At 41.3% G+C, this 26613-nt stretch overlaps 1 protein-coding gene and 1 pseudogene across 1 annotated transcript in view; both read right to left on the bottom strand.

Annotated features, from left to right (window-relative positions):
* Positions 1-4459, bottom strand: part of LOC109243639 (ultraviolet-B receptor UVR8-like) — a 5550-nt gene extending 1091 nt beyond the window's left edge. Inside the window, exons 1-9 of the mRNA XM_019410599.1 lie at positions 4229-4459; positions 4001-4148; positions 3797-3907; positions 3656-3716; positions 3097-3215; positions 2557-2642; positions 2257-2458; positions 1874-1927; positions 1393-1503 (exon numbers count right to left, since the gene is read on the bottom strand). Of these exons, the coding sequence (XP_019266144.1) occupies positions 1393-1503; positions 1874-1927; positions 2257-2458; positions 2557-2642; positions 3097-3215; positions 3656-3716; positions 3797-3907; positions 4001-4148; positions 4229-4257 (921 nt within the window). The 5' untranslated portion in view covers positions 4258-4459. The remainder of the gene's footprint in view (positions 1-1392; positions 1504-1873; positions 1928-2256; positions 2459-2556; positions 2643-3096; positions 3216-3655; positions 3717-3796; positions 3908-4000; positions 4149-4228) is intronic.
* A 2844-nt stretch (positions 4460-7303) lies between these two features.
* LOC109243632 lies at positions 7304-25726 on the bottom strand (annotated as a pseudogene).
* Between the last annotated feature and the right edge of the window lie 887 nt (positions 25727-26613).

Raw genomic sequence — 26613 nt, 5'->3', positions numbered from 1 at the left:
GGGGGGGGGGGGGGGGGGGGGGGGGGGACTAAAGCTTGTGAACCTGTGTCTTGAATATCATGGTACAAGTTAGAGCATAGAAATGGAAAGCAATGTTTTTTCTCAGAGTATCGACAAGAGGAATAAATGGATAGGCATAGGGTGGACAAGAAAAAATAGAATAAGAACTGAATTAAATTCACCATACCCTGGATCAGATAGTTCAGAAATATGGGAAACAACAAGAAACAAATTCTTAACTCAAGCATTCATATTTGGACTTACTCTTCTTCCACTCTCTGTGAACTATGAAGCAATGATACCAAATTTAATGCTGCATCTCGGTATCAGACACCAATTGGTCACACATTGCCAAGTGTTGGACATATTTTATTTTTGGTTTCCTGCTTTCTTTTATTTTCTTGGCACGCATGTCCTTGTTTAATTTGTTGTGCCAATTGGTTTGGTCACAAATGTCCTATTTTTGGATGCCAAATGGTCACTAAGTATGCCTGAAAATTGACGAGAAATAACGGGGCACCGATGTAGTGAACAAAAACTTTGAGACCGTAAGCCTAACAAATAGCTGAATAACCCTAAATCTACGCCCTGGAGAGCTCAACGACGATGGAAAATATACAATCAAACTTGAAGAAAAATCGACATTATTACCCAAACTTGAAAGAAGAAAAATAGCTAAATTGGATAAAGAAAAGAGCATTGTTCTACCTTATTACCCCTGATTTGCTGTTTTGTTTCTCAAAATTCCAGTCTTTTTTATTTCTTTTTCTTCAGTTCCACCCTGACTGTTCTATTTTTTCTTTTGTTTCATCTTTTAAGTTTGACTGATTTTCTTATTTGCAGCTCTATTATGTTTTGCTTTTCAATAGTAGATTAAAATTCTCTTTTTTTTTTGCTACATGTTTTATCTGGTGCTATTTTTAGATGCTTATAAAGAATGTATAGAATCTAGATTATTTTTGCATTTCTTTGACAGTTATTAATACTCCTAGCAATGCTCCACATATTAGCTTAGGCGACACATAATTTGGTATAATATAGTCTCCGAGTTGCGTTGTGTCCCCCCTTATCAAAAAAAATGTTGTGTTGCATCCTCTTAGTTCTGTAAACTTTTTTGACTTCCTGTCCAGTGTCCATATTTGCACCACTTAGATGATGAGCAATATTTCAGTCTCAAGTAGATTCTAGCAAAGGCATAACTCTATGTCAGTCTAAAATAATGAACACAAGTGCACTTTTCATTTTTCCTGGACGCAGAAGTTATATTCTTTATACGGCTAGCTTCCCACCTCCATCAGGTACAAAAAGAGTGCTGATGAAGCACAGACAGTGACTTCCATAGTGATAAGCAGAAGAGAGACCCACTAATAATGAGGGATATGAATAAGTCACCTGAACAATGTTCTCCCCAGCTAAAAGTTGAACCTTCTGCGGCACCATTTTACTACTCTTGTCATCTCCAAATCCAAGTCTACCATGTTCCCCTCTTCCCCAGCCATAAACCTGCAGTAAGTAGAGGTTAACACACAGTTGACACAGGTTGATGACTGTTGAGAAAATGAATATTGCCTACTATATGCAGCTTCTTTAAACTACGTCATTCGTACGTAAGAAGATTTATTTAAAGGAAAAAAAAACACCAATCATCAAGTATTTTCACTTTGGTGTTGCGCAAGCCAGAAATAAGAGGATCAGGAAATCTATTGATCAGATACCATAACAATGCCATATGGTCAGATACCCAACATTCTGCCGGAGGTGTCTTTTATCTTGGCATAACATATATACTAATCGTTGTTAAAAAAAAGTACAAGGACAAACGAAGCAAAAATATCAAGCAGAACTAATATGAACAGTAAAACACAAGATATACCTCTCCCTCATCTGTCAAAGCTGCAGAATGCCATCCTCCAGCAGCAATATCAACCTGGACATGACAACAGAAACATCTTACACACTTTTTCCATATACATCTTACATTCTTATCGATGTATATTATTATTTATTACTCTTTGGCCCTGTTTCAGTTCTAAAATCAATAGAATTGATAGAGGCTGGTTATTTCATGCATCAAGATTGTTGGTAAGGTAATATATCCATAGAAAATTGGACTGAACTACTAGACACACAGGACATAATTTTTTGAGAAAAAGAAGATACATAAGGACAAGCAGAAGATGGACGAAAATAACCAATTAAAAATCACCTCGCAAACAAAATGAGTCAAAATGACAAGAAGAACAGAATAATACAAACCAAAGTGAGACCAGATAGCCCTTGAACAGCAATGGGTTGTGATCTTGGCTGGGTATCACCAGTTCCAAGTTGCCCATACTCGTTATTACCCCATGCCATTAGAACTCCATCATCAAGAAGTGCCAAGTTATGAAAGGCTCCTACTGCAATCAATCTCACACTTGCAAGACCTTGTACACGGACAGGAGTAGATATTTGCTTTCTGCAAAGTGTGCAGCACTGATGAAATTTTTCAACTAAAAACAAATATTATTGTGTATATCATGGTTACTAAAGACCAACGATTAGAATAGACTATACATGTCACCAGGAGGCCATGGTTGACCCCATGTCCATACTTGTCCCTCCTTTGTAAGAACAACAGAGTGTGTACCACCAGCAGCTACCTGTTTAAAGAAATTAGGAGTCAATTGACAACAAAGGCAACACAACCTAAATTGCTGCACATAATTATAAAAGATCCTACGGGAAGGGAAAAGGCAGTTAATAGGCATGCATGTATTGGGATTAGGTTGGTGAGTACCTGTAGTAAATTATTCTTTCTTCCAAAGAATATAATATTTAATAAATGAACTTGAACCTATATCTTAAAGCTATTCTATCATATGGATGTTTAGAAAGGAATAAGTTCAAGAAATAGCAATGAATTTGCTGGCATGAGGCATAGACCCGGACACTAGACAAGGCCTAGAGGTTAGAGAGCACATGCAATAAATTGCAAGGATTTGCCAGGATTCAGAACCAAAACCAACAAAGACAAGTCTTTGCGTCATCATTTGCAGAGTCATCATCAACCACCACAATAAGGAAAGAAACTCCACAATATAACGAGAACGTCACCTGACGAACAGATAGCTTAGAGGCACAACGCTTAGGGATGATGATATCTCTTTTAATAGGCCTTCCAGTGTCATCTTTCCTTTCCGGTTCTTCACCACATTGTCCATACTCATTACCACCTGCAAGGATCATGAACTTGAAAAAATAAGTACAAGTGTACTACTGCTCCAAGACACCAGAATTCAGTAATTTGAACACTAAACTACTCAAGCAGGTTATTGGGTATAGGAATGAAACAAGCCTGAATAAAGGCAAAGTGGATATAGAGGATTCATATAGTCGATCCTAATTCCTACTAGTTTGGTGTTGAACCATTGTTGTTTTAACCAAATAAAGCAGAAGTTCAAAGATGTTAACTTTTTGGACATAATCTACCAACACAAAGAAAAATTACAACTTTTCCTTACGTTTTCTTATCTTTCTTGTATTCTTTATTGGAAAAAACTCAAAAAGCCACCCTAACTCATAAATTTGGAATACTCAACAGTACATTTTCAACCCTTGTTATTCCAAAGACAAAATGGTAAAAAGGGTAAAGATGAATAAAGCTAAGGCATACCCCAAGCATAAGCCCTGCCTTGATCATCCACAGCCAAACAATGCCAGCCACCAATCGCTGCCTGCAATCAGAAAAATAGCCTATTAAAACCTACACCAATAAACTCAAATTCTTTATTGAAAGCTGAGATTGTAATATTACCTGAACAATTTTGACATTGGAAAGAGCTTTAACCTGACTAGGAATGTTCTCAGTTTTGGTCTCAGGTGGGTGCCCCAAGGTCCCTCTTTGATTCCAACCCCATGTAAATAACTGCTTTATTCAACACACCCATAAACCAAAATCACACATAAAAAAACAAGAAAAGGGTATAATGGAGAGTGAAATAGTAAAAAAGGAGCATACTTTGCCATCTTCACAAATAGCAAGAGAGTTTCTACTGCCAGCAACAATAGAAGAAACTTTCTCAGAGGACTTAAGAGCTTTAATAGTACAAACCCATTCTTTCTCTTCATTATTTCCAATACCCAATTGACCATCTTCTCCAGAGCCCCTAAAAACACAAATATATATATAATAAAAATAGTGATCAGAGTGAAGTGAGAGAGTAAAGGTAAGCTGCAGATAGTGTACCAAGCGATGACGGCGGTTCTGGAAGCCATAGATATTTGTGGCTGCTGCTCTCACTTTTCTGCTTCTCGGGTTTGCTCACCAGTAGTGTGTGTGCTTTTACTGCTAAGAGTGGAAATACTTGGAGCTTTCACTTTTTTACTAGTGGAAATCTGATTCAAGAATCGCTATTGGCTGTGTGCATAAAAATGGTGGCTTCTCTAATGAGTCATATAGTGGAGTGTGACAGTGGAGGCGCCCCCTATATATATATATGCATTCTCTAATTATTGCTGCTTTGGAATTTACTTTATTCTTAGTCCAGTAGGTATAGCATCTTTTACGATAAATTTTATTTTAATTTATAATTGAGTGACGTGTATTTTCAGAGTTATTTGCATTTAAAGTAAAGGATAAATACTTCATATTACTACTTGATTCCTCTATTTTCTTCAACTCGTGTAGGAATAAAAGGCACTGTGAATGTTATTAAAAAAAATTGTAATGAAAAAACAAGTTACAAGGGAGAGGGTGCGCAAAATGAAACCCAGGCAGGTATTGGATATATTGGTTTTAGTTGTATACCTAATCTTTTCCTTTTTCCACTCTGGAGTCTGGACTCTCGTATCAATCAATAGGTTTGTGAATTGAAAAGGATTAAAATTTTTATTTTGTATCTCATACCACTGACACTAGTTGTATGAGGTATTTCTTTCGTCTTATAGTTTTGTGGACCCAGATTTTTGTGGAACCCGAAGCGTAAGATTAGGATTTACAAATTTGTGGGACAAGAAGGAGCCTCACACAACTAACACAATTAAAACTTCTCGAAAAGGATGGATTAGGAAAAAGGATGACTCACCCTGCATCTGGGTAATTGGTTTTTGGCTCATTACAAAGTTGTTTTTAGTTTTATGATCCTACCTCTTTTTTTTACACATTGGAGATTTGCTTTTACACGTAAGAGATTTGTCTTTTACACATAAAAGATCTAAAAGGTCATTTTCTTAAATTCAAAATTGTAAAGGGTCATGATGTACAAATAGCACCCCTGCACCGCTTAACCTTTTTTTTTTTTTTTCATTTTCTCACTTTGTTATTTAGCTAAGATTAGACAAATTTAACATTCTTTAAAGCGGAGAATTCAATATTAATCAAGTAATTTAATTTTCTTTTTTCTTTTTTGTTTATTTCATGTCATTTTGTTTCTTAATAAGAACTGTATTAATAGATACAAACTTTAATTGAGTAAAAATTGTGTGGGGTAGCCACTTTTTAAAGTGGTATTTATTTTTTATCCAGCATTTTTGATGCTTGGCAATAGTAGCCACTAGTCTATTAAAATAAATATGAAAAGATTGTGTTACCCTTTCTTCTATCTCTTTCATGTTAGGGAGAAGAACTGTGCCGTCTTCTGTGAGACGGCGACTGCCGTGGACTCCGTAACTTATCAGTAACTTATTATGTTTATCACTATTGCACTCTTTATCATCCTCATCCTTTGTATTCTCAGAATCATCATTAGACAAATTATCTTGGGATACTAAATCGTCGTCACTTGTATTTTTATCAGACTAGTAATGAAAAGGTTATGTAGCTTTGTCTTATTGCATCCAAGCCGAATCTGACATCAATCTTATATGTAAATTACAATTATTATTATTACTATTATTATTATTATTATTATTATTATTATTATTATTATTATTATTATTATTATTATTATTATTATTATGTGAAAAGATACAAATAACGTTTGATTTTCTGCTACGTTATGGATCCTGAACTTACAGTTACAAGTTCAAAAGTTAAGGACACTTGGTCTTGAACTTCGAGTTCCAAGTTCAAAAGTTAAGTACACTTGGTCCTGAACTTAGAATTACAAGTTCAAAAGTTAAGGATACTTGGTCCTGAACTTAGACTAACAAGCTCAAAAGTTAAGGACAATAGGTCCTGAACTTACAATTACAAGTTCAAAATTTAAGGACAATAGGTCCTGAAGTCCTGAACTTAGACTAACAAGCTCAAAAGTTAAGGACAATAGGTCCTGAACTTAGGCTAAGAAGCCCAAAAGTTAAGGACAATAGGTCCTGAACTTAGACTAACAAGCTCAAAAGTTAAGGAGAATAGGTCCTGAACTTAGACTAACAAGCTCAAAAGTTAAGGACACTTGGTCCTGATTACAGTTACAAGTTCAAAAGTTAAGGACACTTGGTCCTGAACTTAGACTAACAAGCTCAAAAGTTAAGGACAATAGGTCCTGAACTTAGACTTACAAGTTCAAAAGTTAAGGACAAGTAGTCCTTAACTTAGAGTTACAAGCACAAAACTTAAGGACAGGTGGTCCTGAACTTCGAATTACAAGTTCAAAAGTTAAGGACATGTAGTCCAGAAGTCCTGAACTTAGAGTTGCAAGTTCAAAAGTTAAGGACATGTAGTCCTGAACTTAGAGTTGTAAGTTCAAAAGTTAAGGACACTTGGTCCTGAACTTTTATGACAGAAGGGTGTTTTCGTCCGGGCAGGTAAAGTTTATTAAAGCAGTGGCTAAAGACTAAAGACATTTTAAACAGTGACTTAAAAGTAAATATATGTGTTATTAGTGGCTAACAGTGCACTTCCCCCTTTAATTGACGTGTTAAAAAGAAAAAAACATGTTACCAGCTTTAAAAGGCCGCTCATGTAGTCGGCCTCATACATCTAGTCTAGTGGTACCACAAACAATGATGATCCTCCACTGTAATAGAAACTTAAAAATTAAAATGATAAATAAAAAAAGGAGGCTAGACAAAAATGCTAGATAATTTTTTCTTATTTGTCTAAGTTTTGGTATACAGAATTACCTGATACTTATTGCTGGTGGAATAACTTTCATCTTGAAAGTTATGTGACATTTTTATAAGATATTCACAATTCTCTCTATTCGTAATTCAATACAATCAATTTCATTAAAATTAATCGAGATATGTGTAAACTGAAACTTGAAACACAAGAGAACTTAACAACGCAAGAAATACTCTTAACCAGAAATACTCTTATCTAACTCTAATCGCCAATAAGCATATCTTGGCATATTGGCATGACCAAATATGTCTTATCACACTAGAACATGTCTTTAATCAAACTTCTTTAATAACAATAACAAACGGCCACCGAAATATCGAATCCACTGCCCTGCTATAACCTCTTGTACCAGTCCTATAAAATATAAAGAGTACAAGACTATGCTACTAACTTATTACTGTTGCCCCTCGCCTTGATCGTGTTTCGAAGCTTCCGATCTCATCGCCAGCATCATCCTTGTTTACCCTTAAAATCGTATAACAGTTGAATTTATACGCGGTTCTAAGGATACGTAATATAATTTGATACAAAGACCAAAAATTAAATTAATGTAGAAATAAGCAACAAAAAGATAGATACAACCTTCAAAATTGGAGTAAGCATTGGCCTTATGAAATTGGTTTCCCTTTAGCTGATAATAACGAGGATATGATGAAAGACAGAGCAAAAGGAGTAAAGGCTTAGAATTAACAGTATATTGCTTATGAGTGTATTGCCATGTGTATCAATAACTTAATCTCTTCTATTTATTGGGGGAAATCTCCCCTTTTTGACATTATTCTATAGAGAAGCATGGGCCTTTCAGACCATTGGCCACCTTTTCCACTAATACCGTGATTTATGCTGTAATTGTCAGTTAGTGGCAAAAGTTATAGACCCTTGTCGGCCGAGATGGCGGAGCTTTCTCCGAGGACGTTAAGAATAGGACTGGTTACGCCCTCGATAAACTCGAGGGCAGGTCTGACGGTCTTGATGACTGGCTTCGATAGCACTTTTGATTACGATATTTACCACGTCCCGATCTTGACCGATCATGTCGGATATCACAACTTCGATATCGGGACCGCTCTCACTTATGACTTCGATTTCCATTCAATCGTCGTTCCAGAAGCTCAGTCAAGCCTCGAGCTCGGTCGAGCATCGGGCTCAGTTTTACCCGTATACAGATAGTCCCCTCGTTTTCTTGGAGAGTAAATGACAAGAAACAATTTGAATCCTCGATCTTCACCTCGAAACATCATGATGTAAGCAACTGAGGTAATCGACACGTCTCGTCGGTACAGTTCTCAAGGCATTTAATGCGCGCCAGTCGACGGTCGGCCATTACCGGATTTGAACCGTCATCTTTAACCTGTAGATATACCTTTCTTCTTTTGCCCAAACTTTTACTTTCAAATCTTCTTCACTCTTATCCTCTAATCCTCAGCCTTCCTCGGAGCTTGTAATTTTCAGACCTCTTCGCCTATTCCATCACAAAATACCAGGTGTTCTTTCTTAATTTCTATTCTCCTTCATCCATAGAAATTAAATGGCTAAGACCTCAAAAGATGTTCCACAAAAAGAAATTTCTTCCTCATCCTGGCCGGCCGGCAAGGAACCAGCGGCAGAGCCACGCCCTAAAGAGTTCTTTCCCGGAGGGTATGTCCTCAATTCCGATTTTAAGGTCGAAAAGACCTCCTCGGTGCCGGGTCGGTGCGAGCCGGTGTCGAGATATATATGTTCGATCCCCAATAACCTTCTCACCCAGGTTAAAAAAGATTGCAACTGGGGTGAAAAACATGTGGTGGTGCCTGCTCCCGAAGAATCAATCACCACCCATGTGGAGGGGTTCTTGAGTGTTTATACTTACCCCTTTACGTTAGGTTCCTTGGATCCGATTATCATAGATTTCTGCAAGAAGTACGAGGTGACCCTCGGTCAGATTCATCCCTCTTTTTGGAGGATAGTTATATTACTTCATTTCTTCGTAAGCAAAATTGACGGGCTTCCTTTCACCCTCGACCACCTCATACTTCTGTATAGCCCTCGACTCTCTCGAGAGGGACTAATAAAGCTTCAACGTCGGGCCACCAGGGCACCTTTCTCGAGCATAGATAAGGACAAAGACCGAGGCTGGATGGGCCGATTTGTTTGAGTGAGGACCTCGGACTTGATCCCGGCCGAGAGTATGCCATTTCCTGAGAAATGGAATATGAATCGTAAGTATAATTCCGTCCTTAATTTCTGTTTATTATCTTCGTTTGTTCACTTTATCGATGTTTTACTTGATGCATCCGTTTCCTGGATGTCGGGTGCTATTCCCCAACTCGAGGATTGGGTCTGGAGCCTAATATCGTAGTCGACACATGCTGAGCGCGCATGGCGCGATTTGTCGAAGGGTCGATGGGAGGCCCATAGCCATGGTAAAATTTCCTTTCTCACTCAATGATTTGACCATTGTTCGAATTTCTTCCTGAGCTTACTCATCTTTCTTCTTTTGTAGGTCTCAGGAAAGACATGGCAATGAGGCCCCCGTCTGGTGATGAAGAAGTCCTTCCCTAACCATCCGTTCTGAGGTCGGTGAAGGAGAAAAAAAGGAAAAGGGCTTCAAGTTCCACAAATTCTGAGGGGCAGAAACCTAGAAAGAAAACAGCCCGAAAACCCAAGGGAAACACCATCGCCCTATCTATGGACTCAGTTCGTCGGTTATTTGAAGAGTCCGAAGAAGAAGAGGAAGGGTCCAGGTTGGTGGCTCGTTCGAGGTCGGGCATCATAATTCAAGAGACCCCCGAGTCGGTGGAAGCTGAAATTGCCCTGCCTCGATCTGGTGAGCTCGAGGGGGAAGCCTTGGCCGAAGCCCCCAAGTCAGAAAGAGCAGAGGACGCTTCGCCTCGAGGTGAGAAGGCTATCGAGGAGGAGATTGATGCTGGTGCAGAAACCATGCTCGAGGCCTTCCGAGATGAAGGCGGTGCCTCAAAAGATTTACTTGGGGTGATAGATATCGGAGATTCCCCCTCGTTTCCTTCATTCACTTAGTCGATGATGCAGGAAGCTCAGGCGGTGGAGGTTTGCCACGGTGAAGGGGTCCATGGAGCAGAAGACCCTTTTCGTGGCTATTTTTCCAAAGTGGAAGATGTCACCGGTCTAGATGACTTGGAGGTACCGAGGAAGAGCTCGATTGAGGCTTCCTCGAGCTTTAAACTGACCAATCAGTTTCTGGCCCCCAGTGTCGATCCCGGGCATAAGCGATCAATTATCATCTCGATCTAGGAGGATGCTCGAGTCCTTTCTGCCTCCGTAGGGGTGGCTAGCTATCTCCGATGCCTGGTTACCGAAAAAGACCAAGCTAAGATGGATGAGGTGGAAACATCCTATCTTTTCAACGAAGCCCAATAGTCTTTAAACCGGGTAATCCCAGATTTCCTTGTCGATGTAAATTTTTGTGCTTATACTTTTACATAACCTCATTTTCTGTGCTTGCAGGCTTCGGTGCTTCATCATGAAGCCTTTCTCCGATTCCAAGGGGAGTTGAGTTGGTATGAGGCTGAGGTCCAGGGCTTACTGAGGAAAAGGATGCCTTCAAGCTTCTTAGTGAGCAAAGAGAAGGGGAAGCTAAAGGCCTCCGTTCTGAGCTAGAAATTGCTTAGAAAGAACACGCCAAACTGGCCGAGCAGGTAAGAAGAATCTTTGAAGTTAGTGACGGTGACTCGGGCGTGGTGGCTAATGGTTCGAATCCGCAGGTCCAACAATAGCTCGATGTGATCGGGCAACTCCTTGAAGAAGTAGACATAGTGAAAACTAAGGCCAAAGAATGGAAGAAGATTATGGATCGCCTTTCCTCAGAAAAGGAGACTGCCCGGGTCCAACTGGCCTCGGCTGAAATCCAACTCCGAAGTATGAAAGAGAAAGCCTTGGTGTAAGCCAAGAAAACCGAGGAGCTTCAATCCCAGTTGGGTTCAGCAGATTCTGTTTTGGAGAACCTGTTCACGGAGCTTGAAGCGGCCAAATCGGAGGTTAAGGCAACCAAGGCTAATGCTGATGCAGTGGTGGCGGTTTACCGGGCTAATGCTTAAGCCGCTTAGGTTCGAGCAAAGGAGGTTGCCGAGGCCGCTCAGGTTCGAGAAGAGAGGATTGCCGAGCATGCCAAATGTCAATCTCAAATGGAGACCCTTGAGGAAATCCATGCTTGGGGCTTTGATCTTTCAACCGAGATCGAGAATGCTAAGAAGCTCGAAGCTGAGGCTGGGAAATTAGCTTATCCCGATGATGATGACGAATCTGAAATCTTGAGCGAATCCGAAAGCGGAGAGACCCCCAGGAAGATATGCCACTCCCGGAGATGACCAGGACACTTAGGCTTTTAAACAGTTTTTGTAATTCTGTCGAGGTCGCTTTGGCCTTTTGTAAAGAACTTCCATCAGGCAGTGTTGCCCTTGTAAAAAGGTTTTGATGAATATATAAAACTTTTTCCCTTCCATGGCTTCTGAATCTGTTGTCTTTTTGTTAATTTATGCAAGGGTCAAAGCGCCTTAGCATAAAATTATCAAGTTGTATTCGAAGGTTCAAGGTTTGAGATGGTAAGTACCGATAGTAAATACTGCCCTTGACCGTTTCTGATCGGTAATCCCTGAGCAAATATTCTAACTTGAATTATGGTAGACCTTAGGTTTAATAATCGAGTGAGGATTTGCTCGAACTTGAAGTAAAAGTAGCCCTTAGGCTTTATGGTCGAGTGAGGACTTGCTCGAACTCGAGATAAGGTAGCCCTTAGGCTTGACAAATAGCTCCTGAGAGAGAATTTTCTCGAACTCGGGTTAAGGTATCCCTTGGGCTTTGTAGTCGAGTGAGGACCTGATCGAACTCAAAGTAAAAGTATCCCTTAGGCTTTATGGTCGAGTGAGGACTTGCTCGAACTCGAGATAAGTTAGCCCTTGGGCTCGATAGATAGTCCACGAGTGAGAATTTGCTCGAACTCGGTTAAGGTAGCCCTTGGGCTTTTGTGTGTAATCGAGTGAGGACTTGCTCGAACTTGAAGTAAAAGTAGCCCTTAGGCTTTATGATCGAGCGAGGAATATCTCAAACTCGACATACGGTGGCCCTTCGGCTCGATAGATAGTCCCTGAGTGAGAATTTGCTCGAACTCGAAATAAGGTAGGACCTTGGGCTCGACAGATAGTCCCCGAGTGAGAATTTGCTCGAACTCGGGTTAAGGTAGCCCTTGGGATTTTCTGTGTAATCAAGTGAGGACTTGCTCGAACTCGAAGTAAAAGTAGCACTTAGGCTTTATGGCCGAGTGAGGACTTGCTCGAACTTGAGATAAGGTGGCCCTTGGGCTCGATAGATAGTCCCCGAGTGAGAATTTGCTCGAACTCGATTTAAGGTAGCCCTTGGGCTTTATAGTCGAGTGAGTACTTGCTCGAACTCGAAGTAAAAGTTGACCTTAGGCTTTATGTTCAAGTGAGGATTTGCTCGAACTCGAGATAAGGTGGCCCTTGGGCTCGATAGATAGTCCCCGAGTGAGAATTTGCTCGAATTCGGGTTAAGGTAGCTCTTGGGCTTTATAGTCGAGTGAGACTTGATCGAACTCGAAATAAGGTAGCCCTTAGGCTTTATGGTCGAGCGAGGAATTTCTCGAACTCGAGATAAGGAGGCCCTTGGGTTCGATAGATAGTCCCCGAGTGACAATTTGCTCAAATTCGGGTTAAGGTAGACCTTTGGGCTTTGTAATCGAGTGAGGAATTGCTCGAACTCGAAGTAAAAGTAGCCCTTAGGCTTTATGGTCAAGTGAGGCTTGCTCAAACTTGAAATAAGGTGGCCCTTGGGCTCGACAAATAGTCCCCGAGTGAGAATTTGCTCGAACTCGGGTTAAGGTAGCCCTAGGGCTTTGTAGTCGAGTGAGACTTGCTCGAACGCAAAATAAGGCCTTAGGCTTTATGGTCGAGTGAGGATTTGCTCAAACTCGAGATAAGGTGGCCCTTGGGCTCGATAGATAGTCCCCGAGTGAGAATTTGCTCGAACTCGGGTTAAGGTAGCCCTTGGGCTTTGTAGTCGAGTGAGGACTTGCTCGAACTCGAAGTAAAAGTAGCCCTTAGGATTTATGGTCGAGTGAGGCTTGCTCGAACTCGATAAGGTGGACCTTGGGCTCGAAAGATAGTCCCCGAGTGAGAATTTGCTTGAACTCGGGTTAAGGTAGCCCTTGGGCTTTATAGTCGAGTGAGACTTGCTCGAACTCGAAATAAGGTAGCCCTTAGGCTTTATGGTCGAGTGAGGACTTTCTCGAACTCGATATAAGGTGGACCTTGGGCTCGATAGATAGTCCCCAAGTGAGAATTTGCTCGAATTCGGGTTAAGGTAGACCTTGGGCTTTGTAGTCGAGTGAGCATTTGCTCGAACTCGAAATAAAAGTAGCCCTTAGGCTTTATGATCGAGTGAGACTTGATATAACTCGAAATAAGGTGGCCCTTGGGCTCGACAGATATTCCCCGAGTGAGATTTTGCTCGAACTCGGGTTAAGGTAGCCTTGGGGCTTTGTAGTCAAGTGAGACTTGCTCGAACGCAAAATAAGGTAGCCCTTAGGCTTTATGGTCGAGTGAGGATTTGCTCAAACTTGAGATAAGGTGGCCCTTGGGCTCGATAGATAGTCCCCGAGTGAGAATTTGCTCGAACTCGGGTTAAGGTAGCCCATGGGTTTTGTATTCGAGTGAGGACTTGCTCGAACTCGAAGTAAAAGTAGCCCTTTGGATTTATGGTCGAGTAAGGCTTTCTCGAACTCGATAAGGTGGCCCTTGGGCTCGACAGATAGTCCCCGAGTGAGAATTTACTCGAACTCGGGTTAAGGTAGTCCTTGGGCTTTATAGTCGAGTGAGACTTGCTCGAACTCAAAATAAGGTAGCCCTTAGGCTTTATGGTCGAGTAAGGACTTTCTCAAACTCGAGATAAGGTGGCTCTTGGTCTCCATAGATAGTCCCCGAGTGAGAATTTGCTCGAATTCGGGTTAAGGTAGCCCTTGGACTTTGTAGTCGAGTGAGGACTTTCTCGAACTCAAAGTAAAAGTAGCCCTTAGGCTTATGGTCGAGTGAGGCTTGCTCGAACTCGAAATAAGGTAGCCCTTGGGCTCGACAAATAGTCCCCGAGTGAGATTTTGCTCGAACTCGGGTTAAGGTAGCCCTGGGGCTTTGTAGTCGAGTGAGAGTTGCTCGAACGCAAAATAAGGTAGCCCTTAGGCTTTTTGGTCGAGTGAGGATTTCCTCAAACTCGAGATAAGGTTGCCCTTGGGCTCAATAGATAGTCCCCGAGTGAGAATTCGCTTGAACTCGGGTTAAGGTAGCCCTTGGGCTTTTTAGTCGAGTGAGGTCTTGCTCGAACTCGAAGTAAAAGTAGCCCTTAGGCTTTATGGTTGAGTGAGGCTTGCTCGAACTCGATAAGGTGGCCCTTGGGCTCGATAGATAGTCCCCGAGCGAAAATTTGCTCGAACTCGGATTAAGGTATCCCCGGGGCTTTGTAGTCGAGTGAGACTTGCTCGAACGCAAAATAAGGTAGCCCTTGGCTTTATGGTCGAGTGAAGATTTTCTGAAACTCGAGATAAGGTGGCCCTTGGTCTCGATAGATAGTCCCCGAGTGAGAATTTACTCGAACTCGGGTTAAGGTAGCCCTTGGGCTTTGTAGTCGTGTGAGGACTTGCTCAAACTCGAAGTAAAAGTTGCCCTTAGGCTTTATGGTTGAGTGAGGCTTGCTCGAACTCGAAATAAGGTGGGGCCTTGGGCTCGACAGATAGTCCTCGAGTGAGAATTTGCTCAAACTCGGGTTAAGGTAGCCTTGGGGCTTTGTAGTCGAGTGAGGACTTGCTCGAACTCGAGTTAAGGTAGCCCTTGGTCTTTGTAGTCAAGTGAGGATTTGCTCGAACTCGAAGTAAAAGTAGCCCTTAGGCTTTGTAGTCGAGAGAGGATTTGCTCAAACTCGAAATAATGTAGCCCTTAGGCTTGTTATTCATAGAAATCAGATGCAATAAGTTCTTTGATGGATCTCTTTTCATTTATGTGTAAAACAATCTTACATATATGCTTGAGCAATCTACGCGGGCACGGTTCTTTAGTCGTTTGGCCATACAATAATTTTGTCTTCTCGAGGACCTTTTGCTATGAATCATTTTCTTTGCTGTAGCTATATCGAGGGGTGATTCCCCCCAGTATTCGGGGTTGAGTTTAGAGAGAAGCCTTGGATACTGTCGATGTAACATGTAATTTTGATCCACTGCCCTTGGTTAGCATGACCCGTTGTTGCCTCGTTAAAAACCTCGCCGAAAAATCCATTTAAGAGAACACCGGTTCAGGGGAAAAAGAGTGCAACGCGTGCTTTCCTAGCTCGAGTTGATTACCTACAATTGTTAGTTATGAGACATCGAAAAGAGAAAAGAACGGGTACCTTAGCAGTAGTATCGCTTTAGGTGATTTACATTCCACTTGTTAGGTATTTCTTCACCGTTCATTGTTCCGAGTTTGTAAGATCCTTTCCTGGTGACCTTGAGAACTTGGTATAGACCTTCCCAATTCGGACCCAACTTCCCTTCATTTGGGTTTCGGGTGTTCAATGTGACCTTCCTCAACACTAAGTCCCCGGTATTGAAATATCGAAGGTTGGTCCTTCGATTGTAATATCTCTCGATCCGCTATTTTTGGGCAGCCAATCGAACAAGGGCGGCTTCGTGCCTTCCGTCCAATAGCTCCAGGCTCGCATGCATGGCCTCGTTATTGGATTCCTCCGTTGTGTTTCGAAATCTGATACTTGGCTCTTCGACCTCGACCGGTATAAGAGCTTCAGTGCCATAGACCAATGAGAACGGTGTAGCCCCGGTACTATATTTTGAGGTCGTGCGATATGCCCAAAGGACTTCGGGTAGGATCTCTCTCCATCTCCCCTTGGCGTCACTCAATCTTTTCTTAAGGCTCTGGATAATGGTTTTGTTGGTCGATTCCGCTTGTCCATTTGCGCTGGGGTGGTAAGGCATTGATAAAATCCTTTTGATTTTGTGGTCTTCAATAAATTTTGTGACTCTGCTGCCGATAAATTGTTTCCCGTTGTCACATACGATTTCGGATGGTATCCCAAATCGACATATGATGTGATCCGAAATAAAGTCGATGACTTCCTTTTCTCCGACCTTCTTTTATGCTTGAGCTTCAACCCACTTAGAAAAATAGTCAGTCATAAACAAAGTAAAATGGGCCCTACCTGGTGCTCGCGGAAGAAGGCCAACGATGTCCATTCCTAATTTCATGAACGACCATGGTGACGAGATAGAATGCAGTGGTTCCCCGGGCTGGTGGATCATCGGCATGCCTCTGGCATCCATCACATTTCCGTACGAACTTCTTCGCATCTCTTTCCATATCGATCCAATAGTATCCGGCTCTGATTACCTTTTGAACCAATAATTCGGCACCAGAGTGATTTCCGCAAGTGCCCTCGTGATTTTCCGTTAGAATGTAATCTGTGTCCCCTGGTCCTAGACATATAGCTAGCGGGCCATCGAACATTCTTCTAAATAAGATCCCACCCTTGGATAGGCTAAATCAGGCTGCTTTTGCACGCAAGGCCCTCGATTCTTTTGGATCTGGGGGTAAATTCCATGTTTTCAAATATTCTATGTATTTGTTTCTCCAGTCCCAAGTTAGGCTCATGGAGTTTATCTCGGCGTGACCTCCTTCTACTATCGATTTTCTTAACTGGACAACTGCTTCTGGACCGAGCTCGTCGTCTTCGACCGATGACCTTAAGTTTGCGAGGGCATCGACCTCACTGTTCTGGTCTTGAGGCACTTGCTGTAAGGTCTATTCTTTGAACCGGTATAGTGTTACCTGTAATTTATCGAGGTACCTTTGCATTCGTTCTTCTCTGACCTCTAACGTCCCATTAACTTGGTTCACCACAAGGAGGGAGTCAGATTTAGCCTCGATCACCTTTGCCCCCAAGCTTTTGGCGAGTTCGAGACCTGCAATCATGGCCTCATATTCGGCCTCATTGTTACTTAATTTCACAGTTCTAATGGATTGTCTGATAATGTTGCCCGAGGGTGGTTTCAACACGATGCCAAATCCAGACCTATTTACATTCGAGGCACCGTCTGTAAATAGGGTCCAGATTCCCAAAGATGTCGTCGAGTTAGCCAATACTTCTCTATCGACCTCGGGTATTAGGGCCGATGAAAAATCGGCGACGAAATCTGCCAATATTTGAGACTTAATGGCAGTCCGGGGTTGATACTCAATATCGTACCCACTAATTTCTATGGCCTATTTGGCCAATCGTCCCGAGAGTTCGGGCTTATGCATTATATTTTGTAATGGATAAGTTGTCACAACACATATAGAATGGCATTGAAAATATGGTTTCAGTTTCCTGGCGGCACTTGGCAAAGCAAGAGCCAATTTTTCTAGGTGAGGGTATCTGGTTTCCGCCTCACCTAAGGTTCTACTAACATAATAGATTGGGAATTGCGTACCTCATTCTTCTCAAACTAGGACCCCACTTACCGCTACCTCCGATACTGCCAAGTACAAGTATAGTTGTTCATCCGCCCTCGGAGTGTGAAGTAGTGGCGTGCTCGATAGATAGCGCTTAAGCCCTTCCAAGGCCTGTTGGCATTCCGGGGTCCATGTGAAGTTGTTTTTCTTTTTTAGCAACGAGAAAAATTGATGGCTTTTGTCAGAGGATCTCGAGATGAACCGCCCCGGAGCAATGCGCCCGGTTAATCTTTGTACGGCCTTCACGTTATAAACTATAGTGATGTCCTCGATAGCCTTGATCTTATCGGGGTTAATCTCGATTCCTCGGTTGGATACCATGAACCCGAGAAATTTGCCGGATCCGACTCCAAAAGCACATTTTTCCGGATTTAGCTTCATGTTGTACTTCTTCAATATCGAAGGTTTCCTGCAAATGCTTTAAATGGTCCTCTGCTCGCAGGGACTTAACCAACATGCCATAAATGTAAACTTCCATTGTTTTACCTATCTTTCCCTCAAACATTCGATTTACTAAACGTTGGTAAGTGGTACCAACGTTCTTTAATCCGAACGGCATTACATTATAGCTGTATGTGCCATACTTAGTGATAAAGGAAGTTATTTCCTGGTCACTCGGGTTCATCCGTATTTGGTTATACCCGGAAATAAGCGTCGAGAAAACTAAGTATCTCATGATCGGTCGTGGCATCGATCATACGATCGATGTTGGGCAAAGGAAAAGAGTCTTTGGGACATGCCTTAATTAAATCTTTATAATCTACACACATTCTCATTTTGTTCCCCTTCTTAGGGACCACTACTACTTTTGCTAACCATTCTGGGTATTTAACCTCTCGAATAGACCCTATATTAAGGAGTTTAGATACCTCGTCCTTGATGAAAGCATGGTTTACTTCGGACTGGGACCTCCTTTTCTGTCTGACCGGAGTGATTTTTAGGTCCAGGCTCAGCTTGTGAGTGTTTACTTCCGGTGGGATCCCTGTCTTGTCATATGGGACCAAACAAAACAATCGATGTTAACTAAGAGAAAGTGAATAAAGCTTTCCTTGAGCTCGGGAGGTAACCCCATGCCCAGGTATACCTTTCGATCGGGTAGATGTTCGATCAATGTAACCTGCTCCAGCTCTTCGACCGTTGATTTAGTAGCATCAGAGTCATCCGGTGCCGTAAAGGATCGAGGGACCCCATAATCATCGCCCTCGAACATCTTTTGCTCATCCAATTGTGTCGAGGTCGGTATCAGTGATTGCTATTTAGCCTCGAGGTCGGAGCTTAGACTTAGTTACTTTGGTATTGCGAGCGTTGATATCGGAATCACCTCTTCGATGGCAAACATTTCTCTTACTGCCGGTTGTTCTCCATAGATTGTCTTAATCCCTTCCGAGACCGGGAATTTTAGCACTTGGTCGAGAGTCGAGGGTACTGCCCTCATGTGGTGGATCCATGGCCTTCCGAGAAGGGCATTGTACCTCATGTCTCCTTCGATCACATAAAATTTGGTCCCGCGTATGACTCCCGCGGTATTGACTGGTAATGTGATTTCCCCTTTACTGGTTTCACATGCCATGTTGAACCCATTTAGGATTCGGACTTCGGGCACGACCTTGTCTAGTAGCCCGAGCTGTTCTACGACCCTTAACCGAATAATGTCCGCCGAGCTACCTGGATCAATTAACACACATTTAATTCTAGTATGCACTAGTACAGATATTACCAGTGCATCATTGTGAGGTTGTATGATTCTTTTTGCATCTTTATCGCTGAATGATATGACTCCTTCTGGTCCGTATTCTCGAGTTCGCTTTTCCCTAGTAACGGACATCCTGGTGCATTTCAACATTGGTTTCTGTGGATATCGAACCCACCAATGATCATATTAATAACATGTTGAGGTTCGGTATCTTCTTGTTCTGTTTGCCTGTTAGAATCCCTATTTTTGAAGTGAGTCCTGGCTCGGTCGCTCAAGAATTCTCGAAGATGCCCATTATTGAATAATCGGGCCACTTCTTCTCTCAGTTGTCGACAATCTTCCATTCTATGACCATGAGTTCCGTGGTATTTGCACACCAGGCGGGGATCTCTTTGAGCCGAATCTGATTGTAGAGGTCGAGGCCACTTGGTATCCCTAATTTGGCTGGTGGCCGATACGATGGCAAATGCAACAATACTGTAGTTATACTCCGACAACCTCGGTGCCTCTTTAGGCCTGATGGACCTATCGAAGCTGTATTTGGTCATGAGCCCTCGATTATTTCTATCTTGATCATTTCTCCTTCCGTTTCTCACGGCGTTGTGGCCGGATCCGCCGCTCCTCCGATCTTCATATGGCCAATATCGATCATTGTTTGACCCTGGCTCGCGATCGATGTCTCTCTTGCTTCTTTCGAGATTCTGGGCCGGATAAATAGACTCCAAAGGGGCTCCGAACTGACCGTCTTCGACTTTGATTTTTGATTGATACCGATTGTGCATATCGGCCCATGTAGTGGAAGGGTATTCTATTAAATTTTCCTTCAATTGTCATGAAGCAAGAAAGCTTCGAATATTGAGCCCCTGAGTGAAAGCTTGAATAGCCTAATCATCAGTGATTGGTGGCAGGTCCATTCGTTCCATTTGAAAATGGGATACGAATTCCCTAAGCATTTCGTTATCCCTTTGTTTAACTTCGAAAAGGTCTGATTTCCAGGTGTCAACCTTGATGGCACCTGCATGTGCTTTCACGAAAGAATTTGCAAGCATAGCAAATGAATCAATAGAATTAGGAGGCAAGTTATGATACCATACCACGGCTCCCTTTGACAGGGTTTCCCAGAATTTTTTCAACAGGATGGATTCGATCTCATCATCTTCCAAGTCGTTCCCTTTGATGGCACATGTACAAGAGGTTACATGCTCGTTTGGATCGGTCGTTCCGTTATACTTAGGTATTTTGGCAAAACTTTTTGGGGATCGGCTTTGGGGCCGCGCTTGGAGGAAAAGGTTTTTGCACGAACTTCGTAGCATCAATTCCCTTTAATACCGGGGGTGCCCCCGAGATTTGATCTACCCTGGAATTATAGGTTTCGATCTTCTTTTCCCCTGACTCTACCCGTTTCGTCAGCTCTTCGAGCATTTTTATTATTTCGGGGTTGGTGCCTGACTCCTGTTCAGTCGACCTGACTTCGGCCAGTTCCGTTCTATTAGTAATCTCTCGAGGTGGATCGGGTTTGTTCTCGCTCGGAGTTTGGCTTTGGCTCTGCAACTGAGCTATCTCCACCTGCTGAGCTTGAAGCATTTCGATGATCATGCGTAGGCTGATCCCGTCTTCTTCGGCGTGTTGTGTGTTTTGAGTTGCTGATCGAGCTCCACCACGGATGCTATTTTCAAGATCGGTAAGCAAATTTGCGTCGATACCCACGTGTGAATTCACATCGACCGGATCTACAACCCGAATTCCGATTGCTTCAGCGGGGGGCCCTGCGTTACCGGGCGTATGTTGTTATTCTCATCTTGGTGGCCGGACTCATTGTCGATATTCGGGAGTGCTAATCGGGAATTTGCCATTTTAAGCCTGAAATCAAATATACTTCACAGAGCAAGTATAAAGCAGTGTCTTATGCTGGTTCGTATCAAACAACCACTATTATCCTTATCCCCACGATAGGCGCCAAACTGTTTACCCTTAAAATCGGATTACAATTGAATTTATACGCGGTTCTAAGGATACGTAGTATAATTTGATACAAAGACAAGAAATTAGATTAATGTAGAAATGAGCAATAAAAAGATAGATACAACCTTCATAATTGGAGTAGCCTTGGCCTTATGAAATTGGTTTCCCTTTAGCTGATAATAACAAGGATATGATGAAAGACAGAGCAAAATGAGTAAAGGCTTAGAATTAACAGTATATTGCTTATGAGTGTATTACCATGTGTATCAATAACTTAATCTCTTCTATTTATAGGGGGAAATCTCCCCTTTTTGACATTATTCTATAGAAAAGCATGGGCCTTTCTAACCGTTGGCCACCTTTCCCACTAATACCGTGATTTATGTTGTAATTGTCAGTTAGTGGCAAAAGTTATGGACCCTTGTCGGCTGAGTTGGCCGAGCTTTCTCCGAGGCCATTAAGAACGGGACTGGATACGCCCTCAACAAACTCGAGGGCAGGTCTGACGGTCTTGATTATTGGCTTCGATAGCACTTTTGATTTCAATATTTACCACGTTCCGATCTCAACTGATCATGTCGGATATCATAACTTCGATATTGGGACCGCTCTCACTTGTGACTTCGATTTCCATTCAACCGTCATTTCAGAAGCTTGGTCGAGCATCGGGCTCGATTTTACCCATATACAATCGTAAAATCGGAACATTTCACACATTAGAAACCCATGGCATAATCAGTATGGTAGCTATTAAGCAATGTGTTGAGGATTAACAATTTATCACAAGTTAGTGTATTCTATGAGTGCACATAAGTAGTGGTATGCCAAGCAAATCTTTTCTTTGTGGGTGAGTGGGTGGGGGTATTGGGGGGGGGGGGGAGGGGAAGATTGAGAAAGAGAGACCGCATTATCCGAAGTCCAAAGTGTAAGGTTGTCTCGGAGAAGTTGCATAATCAATGTACTGTCCTTGTAGGATTCTTCGCACCTAGTGTGTCCAGCTCCAAGATTGCTTCATCAAAGGCATGCAATGAAACTTCACTGTTACACAACAGTTCCACTTGGTTAAGAGTAGGGGTGGTAAAATTATTAAAACAAAATAGCTAACCATCCATATTATCCACATAAAATGGGTTGGATGATGAACTTTTTAAAAATGGATCAATTATGGATAAAGAACCATATTATCCATTTAGAATAGGAATCAACAACTCCTTAAAGTTGTCCACACTTTTCACTTAAACACTTCATCTTAAGTGTGTACCATTTGAACACTTTCCCAAAAAATAAACCTTTCATACATCTAGCCGGAAAATGAATATGTTTTTGCGGAAAACTTTTCCGGTGAATGTTTCTTTTAAATTTTAGTTCTTTCACACCATTACTACCATCTCCTCTCCCAAATCTGGGCACACCACCACTGCCACCTTTAAATTTGGTTACCACCATAAATTTGGAGATATGAGAATGTTAAGAATCATAACGAAAAGATCTCAGAAGCTTATATTGTTGATCCTGCTGCCTTCTCGTCATGTCGCTGCTAAAGTTTCTCTTTTTCTCTTTTTTTTTCTTTTGTAGGAAAAAATGGAAGAATAGGAGACAAATAAGAATATCTTAGAAGGGGAAAAGGGGATAATGGAAAAAAATGAGTCAAGTGGATAAAGTTTTTGAAAGAGGGATTGATTTTAGTTGATATATATCCCATCTAACTTTTCGGGAGGGGTTTTCTCTTGCCCAGAAAAAATGAAAGACATGGTGGTGGTGGTGGTGTTCTGATCACTGATCAACACCCCACCTCGACATCACTCTTTTACCACTGTAAAAAGGGCTATTATGCTCTTTCTTTTTTTGCTTCTGCTGTTACAATAGCTGATTTGCACAAATAACCAATTTTTGTCACTAGAAAAAAAATTCCAGTCATTTTGGTTTCGGATTCTTAGTAGATCTAGCCCGAAAAGGAAGAGTGAAGAAGAAGAAGAAGAAGAAGAAGAAGAAGAAGAAGAAGAAAATGACCAAAGGTGGAAAAGAAATGGTCGGAAATTAATTTTTCCGGCGAAGAGGAGTCTTGGGGAAGATGATGACGGGTCGGGTAGGATTTCTGTTTTTATATTTTAATTTTATTCAATTTATTTAAGTTAAATCCATGTGTCCTCGTCTTATTGGTCGCTCTAGTGTGTGAATTACACGCACCTTTTGTGTTTAGCTCCCTACAAATTTTGTGTCTTAATGACACAATAAAAGCCTGGTTAAAGTGTTCAAATGGAATAGACTTAAGATGACATATCTAAGTGAATAGTATGAACAACTTTAAGGGGATATCGATGTATTTTGCCTTTAGAAAATGGATAACTAATGGGTTTAACTTTACATTTGCAAAGCCTCAAATTGGGGGTTCTCCAAGCTTGGGAGACTAGGAATTCTTCCAAAAGTGATCATATTCAAGAAGCCATTGATAATATGGTAACCTATATTATCACCAGTTAACCCATTTTTTATCTGTATTAATTATATGTTGGGTCGGATAATTTATCTATTTTTTCATTACCCATTTTTTTATTTGTCCCATCTCCAACCCGCTCGTTTTTCACCCTTAGTTAAGAGCATCCTTCTATCCATTTCTCATATTGATGCCCTCATAGGGCTCAAGAGATATATTACACCCAGCAAAAATGGGGGAAAACCACCTAAATCATATGACAACCTAACAAAAACTTCAACTCTGGAACAAAATATTCAATTAAGAATTTAAATCCTGAGCTTGAGATGGCCAGCATGTGGAAAGAGCACAACTTAAGACATACATGAGGCAAGATGCTACTGCAATTTCTATTCCACTGTGTTTAGGCATGCTATTGTTCAAAGGCAAGTTTAGCAAAATCCTACTTCATATGACTGACCAATTACTTATACAAGCTTTCCCTATATAAATAAACAAGAAGAAGCTGATGTAGGTACCTGTTTTGCAAGGTTACAAGCACGATCAAGCGAGTTAAGAATCTCGTAATAAAACACAAAAAAGTTAAGGGCAAGTCCCAGTCTGATTGGATGAGAAAGAGCCAGGTCAGCCAACGCAATATCCTACAACACAAGACACAGAATAGCCTAAATCATAATTAAAATATTAACCATAAGAAATTGAAAGCGCCTATAAATGAATCACCTACCTAAGCAGACTTGTATGCCAATAAAGTGCTCTATGCGGCTTCTCCTCTCTGCCTGTCTTAAACTCAGCTAGGTACCCGTGGTAATCACCTTTCACCTTCAAGTAAAAGACTTTAGACTCAACAGTTGAGACATATAGTACCAAATGGGACTCAAGAAGGCTCAAAATTATTGAGGATATAGGCAGTAAGTCAGTTAAATAGTTACAATGTTAGTTATTGGTGTGAGCACGTGATTTTTGCTCTATATGAATTACTCCCATAAATTCAAAACAAAATAAAATTTTCCCATTATTTGCAATTTCGTAGATTTTTGTAGCATTTTTGTTAATTGTGTGCATTTGTCTACGCATGTTAATTTTGTTTAAATTATGAAAAAATGCAAAAATATGTTGCATTTGCATTTAGGATTTAACTTTGCATTTTTAAGAATTAATTAGTAATTAAGTTGCTTTACAAAAATGAAAAATCACAAAAATAGTTTATTTTTGTTTCTTAATTTTAATTTTGATTTTTGGTAATTCTCCCTTTAATTGGTATTTAATTTAGTTGTGGTAATTATAATTTAGAGTTCAATTAATTTAATGTCGTAGGACAGTTTGATTTAGGAATTAATTTTTTGTTTTATTTTTAGTTTTAATTTAAAAGGAATTAAAAGGAAAAAGAAATGAAAATAAGAGGAAATGAAGAAATAGGATTTTGGGCCAAATTAATTGATTTCTCTCCAGGCCCAAGCTTGATCCACTGAATACCCATCCAAACCCGCCCCAATACCCGGTCGTCCCCACCAGTAATGCCAAACGACCCCATTTCAATAAGTGGGGGATCCAGACCGTTGATCATTTTTGATCGAACGGTCCGGAAGTGGATGGGGTTTAATATATTCGTGTCCAAATTCTAACCCACCCCCCTCTTTCAATCGTCTCTCTCACACCCCCCTCTCTTCAGAGACATAAACCCTAGCAGCCGCTCCTTTTTCCCACTGCCTTAGGGTGGCGGCACCACCACCAAACACCACCAAAATCACAACCCAGAACCCCCTCACTCCCCTCTTTCCAAATCCTCACTCCGTTCCATTCGAATAGGGCTAGAACCTCTCGAATCTTAAATTTAGGGTTCGAGCCCTAGAGGTCAAAGTCATGTTCATCCATGCAAGATCATCCCTCCAGTTCCTCCGAGTGTTCAAAGTCTGGTTCATCTCAGAATGGTGTTATTCGTGTGTTCTTGACAAAGAGTAGGCGATTTACACCATTTTAGGGTTAAATCAGAACTACCCGGTGATTTCGAGTTTAAGTCGGTAAGTTTCTTTTCTTTCTTCGCCTCTTTGTTCGTCTTTCTTCGCCTCTTCTTTTTCTTCTTTCTCTAGCATGCCCTGACTGAAATCAGTTTCGAGTCTAGTTTCCCCTTTGAGACAGTTTGTTTTCGTGTGTGTTTGTGTATTTGTTTCCGTTTCATTTCTTCAGTTTTTCTTTTCAAAATCTTAACCAATATCCTCTGTTTTTCTTGATTTTATGACAACTTTTCTGATAAATAGCTTAGGTTAGATTGTTAATAAACTGATAATTTAGTGTTAATTTTAATTTAGTATTTTAGCTTAAGGAAAAAATCATCACTTGTAGCTTAGATTTCGAGTTTTGAAATCACTCAAATATTTCTCTTTTCTGCTTATCATTGAGTTGGTTGGATTTCTGACCCCTTTTGGTTTGTGCTTTAGGTTCACCTGATTCATTCATTTGGACCTGAACCTTTGGGTCATTAACCCATGACCCATTTGAGTTTCAGGGGTAATAACAGGGTCATGGGGGGGGGGGGGTAATTTGGGTAGTCTAGCTTAGGGGAGTCTCAATAACTAACTTAGGAAGCTTCTAGGAAGCTGGGGGAAGGGACTATCCTGAAATTCTGATAATTAAGCTAGGGGTATTTGAGCTAAAATGAAAATTGCAAAAGGGTCTAGGTGCAAATCTGATTCTTATAGAGCTGCCCTAATGCCTTGCCTATAAAGGCATTCTAACTTGGCATTCAAGGCAGACTTGAAGGGAAGAAAATCTGAAGAAAAACTGAGACGAGGGTATTGGACAAGACTGATTTCCTTGCATTCTTTTGGTGAAAATGGCTAAAAATTCCGTTTAAGTGTTGCATTTCTGAATCCCTTCATTAGATAGAATCTCTGGGGGGTTTAGCTTTTGCATTTTGGTTGAAAATTGGCCTGAGTTTGGTTTTGAAAAGCTGGTTGAAGCTGTTAGGGTTTGATTTTAC

The sequence above is a fragment of the Nicotiana attenuata genome, unplaced genomic scaffold, assembly GCF_001879085.1.
Source record: "Nicotiana attenuata strain UT unplaced genomic scaffold, NIATTr2, whole genome shotgun sequence".
Classification (NCBI taxonomy): Eukaryota; Viridiplantae; Streptophyta; class Magnoliopsida; order Solanales; family Solanaceae; genus Nicotiana; species Nicotiana attenuata.
This window is presented reverse-complemented; position numbering and strand designations above follow the sequence as displayed.